At 46.3% G+C, this 836-nt stretch overlaps 1 protein-coding gene across 1 annotated transcript; it reads right to left on the reverse strand.

Moving 5' to 3' along the window:
- Positions 1–245: 245 nt before the first annotated feature.
- PPTG_19907 (hypothetical protein) lies at positions 246–818 on the reverse strand. The gene has a single exon (XM_008918481.1). It carries the CDS (start codon positions 797–799, stop codon positions 314–316), a length of 486 nt encoding a protein of 161 aa, XP_008916729.1. The 5' UTR covers positions 800–818; the 3' UTR covers positions 246–313.
- Positions 819–836: the final 18 nt, after the last annotated feature.

Raw genomic sequence — 836 nt, forward strand, 5'->3', positions numbered from 1 at the left:
GCATCCCTCCACTTATTGGTGTGGACAATCACTCACCATCTAATACTGCAAGTTGTAAAAAAGATCTGCCAGACTGATGATTTGTGAAAAAAAAATTGGAGAAGGGGTGACATTTTTACTGACAATTCTAGTATATATACGAACAAATATTGCTGGGAGTTGAGAATGGTGGTGGTACAGCCCTGGTACAAAAATGAAGAATAGACGTGAAATACTTGGTATAATTTTGAACATGAACTAGAACTCAATATTTTGAATCATTGGCGCGTCTTACAATCACACTCAAACAACTGAAGTCGCTACAAAACACCATCTATACCTCGGTCACTCGCGAACGTGGACTGGTAGCTCGCTGACTCACACTATTCACTGGCACCCGCTCTCCGACTCCTTCATCTTCATCGGAATATTCTTCTTCGTCTTCGTCAATCTGGTTCACGTCTTCATCATCGCTGACCTGAGTGATCATTTCGTGATCCTGTCCATGCTTTCTACTGCGGAGACAAGCGATGGTAACACACACTGCCAACACGCTGCTGACAGCAGCGATGACCAGCGCCACCCACAGCCATGCGATGCCGATGTGCACTTGGCTGTTGTTTCCGCTAATTTGGTCGAGAGTGGACAACGAGGTGTCTGTATCCGATACCACTGACGGCGAATAACAAAAGGAAACCTCGAGATCAGTCGCGTTCAACCGTGTGGTCTCAACTGTTTGTACTTTGTCGTTGAACTCGAGTTTGCTCACGAAGCGATGCAGCATGTCTGCGGCGACATCCGGTACATCCATGGGCACCATGTGGCCTGCACCAGTGACCACTAAATAGGTCAAATTA

Source organism: Phytophthora parasitica (genome assembly GCF_000247585.1).
Source record: "Phytophthora parasitica INRA-310 unplaced genomic scaffold supercont2.213, whole genome shotgun sequence".
NCBI lineage: Eukaryota > Oomycota > Peronosporomycetes > Peronosporales > Peronosporaceae > Phytophthora > Phytophthora nicotianae.